At 33.3% G+C, this 2,548-nt stretch overlaps 1 protein-coding gene across 1 annotated transcript; it reads left to right on the top strand.

The window, feature by feature from the left end:
* The first annotated feature begins 207 nt into the window (after positions 1–207).
* On the top strand, positions 208–2,344 carry LOC127556791 (zinc finger protein OZF-like). Its single transcript, XM_051990220.1, has one exon. It carries the CDS (start codon positions 216–218, stop codon positions 1,593–1,595), a length of 1,380 nt encoding a protein of 459 aa, XP_051846180.1. The 5' UTR covers positions 208–215; the 3' UTR covers positions 1,596–2,344.
* The last annotated feature ends 204 nt before the right edge of the window (positions 2,345–2,548 follow it).

The following is a 2,548-nucleotide window of genomic DNA, read 5'->3' as shown; positions in this document are numbered from 1 at the left end:
GAGAAGATAAAAATCCAAAGAGTAATTATGAATTTGATGAAATTGAAAAGAGATTCAGACAGCTTTCATTCCTGTATCAATGTAACCAAATGACCTCAGGAAATAACTGTGTTCTGAATTGTGACTATAGGAAATGTTTTACTAAACTGATAAAGGATTTTCAGTCCCTAGAGAAGCCTCCTGAAATGCATATTTATTCAGGTAATCAATGTGAAATGGCTTTGAAGTGTAATTCAAAACTCATTATAGATCAGAAAAGTGATACTGAAGAAATGTTTTGTGTCGGTAAGCAAGTTTGGAAGGCCTTGAATAAGAACTCTAAGCTCATTACTCATCAGGAAATTCACATTAGAAAGCAACTTGATAAAGATAATGAATGTGAAGCAACCTCAATGAACCATTCGTTTCTTCCTTACCATCACAGATTTGACCTTAGAATGAAGAAGTATGCATTTCATGAGTATGAGAAGGCCACTGATCAAAATTCAGATTTTGATATAAATCAGAAGATTGATACTGGAGGATTTTATAAATGTCATGAATGTGGAAAGGATTTCTCTTATAAATCACTCCTTTTTAGCCATCAGAGAATTCACACTGGGAAAAAACTTTTTGAATGTAATCAATGTGGAAAGGCTTTTACAAAGAGCTCCAATCTTGCTAGACATCGGAGAATCCACACTGGAGAGAAACCTTTTGCTTGTAATGCATGTGGAAAGGCTTTCACATATAGGGCCAGTCTTACTGAACATCAGAGAATCCACACTGGAGAGATACTTTTTGACTGTAATCAAGATGGAAAGGTTTTCACAAAGAACTCCAATCTTGCTCAACATCAGAGAATCCACAGTGGAGAGAAACGTTTTGTTTGTAAGCAATGTGGAAAGGCTTTCACACACAGGGCCAGTCTTACTGAACATCAGAGAATCCACACTGGAGAGAAACCTTTTGCTTGTAATGCATGTGGAAAGACTTTCACAAAGAGGTCAAGTTTTGCTGCACATCAAAGAATCCACACTGGAGAAAAACCTTTTGGTTGTAATCAATGTGGAAAGGCTTTCAGATATAGCTCCAATCTTGCTGAACATCAGAGAATCCACACTGGAGAGAAACCTTTTGATTGCAATCACTGTGGAAAGGTTTTCACAAGGAACTCCTATCTTACTGAACATCTGAGAATCCACACTGGAGAGAAACCTTTTGATTGTAATAAATGTGGAAAAGCTTTCACAATGAGGTCAAGTCTTGCTGCACATAAGAGAATTCACACTGGAGAGAAACCTTTTGGTTGTAATCAATGTGGAAAGGTTTTCACAAGGAGCTCCAATCTTGCTCAACATCAGAGAATTCACACTGGAGAAAAACCTTTTGAATGCAAACAATGTGGAAAGACTTTCACACAGAGGTGTCATCTTGTTAAACATCAAATAATCCATACTGAAGAGAAACCTTATAAATGTAATCAATGTGGAAAGACTTTCACAAAGAGCTCTAGTTTAGCTCTACATCAAAGAATCCACAATGGACAGCAAAATTTTGATTGTAATCAATCTGGAAAGGCTTCCACAAGGAGGTGCCATCTTGTTCATCATTAGAGAATCTACAAAAATGACAATTTTTGCCTAAACTGATTTCTATATTCAATGTCTTCTCAAATGACCAAAAGTTTATTTTAATTTATTAGAAAAAAAAATAGCAATTCATTTGAAAAAACAAAAAGCCAAGACTATCAAAGAAACTAATTAAAAACGATAATATGAAGGAAATTTAGCAGTACCAGATCTTAAATTCTACTATAAAGCAGTAGTTACTTAAAACTGTGTGGTATTGGATAAGAAACAGAAAGGTAAATAATTGGAATAGAGTAGAAATCCAGGTAACAGCACCAAATCACTAGAGTAAACTGATGTCTTACAAGTGTAAAGACCTGAGTTTGTCAGATAAGAATTCATTATTTAGTTAAAAAATATTGTTGGGAAAACTGGAAAACTATCTGGCAGAAATTGACCAAAGGCCAATATTGTAGACCATTCTCCAATATAAGGTCAAAATCGATATGTCATCGAGATCTAAAGAGAGATGTTACCAAAAAAAATTTTTTAACATGGATCATTATCTCAGACTTATGGATAAGTGAAGAATTTGTGAATAAACAAGAGTGTGGGATATAAAATGGGTAATTTCACTTATGTTAAATTAAAAAGATTTTCTACAAATAAAGAAATTTAACCAGGATCAGAGGGATAACAGAAAACTGGGGGAGAAAATTTTATAGACAGTTTTTCAGATATAGATCTCATATCTTAAATACATAAAGAACTTTGTCTTTCTTTTTCTATTTTGGATTTAGTTCAATAAAAAAATACAAAGAAAAAACAACTTTGAGTGATTAATCATTTTGACTACTACAAATACCTAAGTGAATTACAAAGTACCTAGGAAAGAAAATGCTTTGTGCATCCAGACAAGAACTGATAAATGGAAATATATTTAGAATGATTTTATATATATGAGTATATATGTATATCAGTATATATTTTGGGATTTA

This window comes from Antechinus flavipes, chromosome 3 (genome assembly GCF_016432865.1).
Source record: "Antechinus flavipes isolate AdamAnt ecotype Samford, QLD, Australia chromosome 3, AdamAnt_v2, whole genome shotgun sequence".
In the NCBI taxonomy this organism is placed as follows: Eukaryota; Metazoa; Chordata; class Mammalia; order Dasyuromorphia; family Dasyuridae; genus Antechinus; species Antechinus flavipes.
This window is presented reverse-complemented; position numbering and strand designations above follow the sequence as displayed.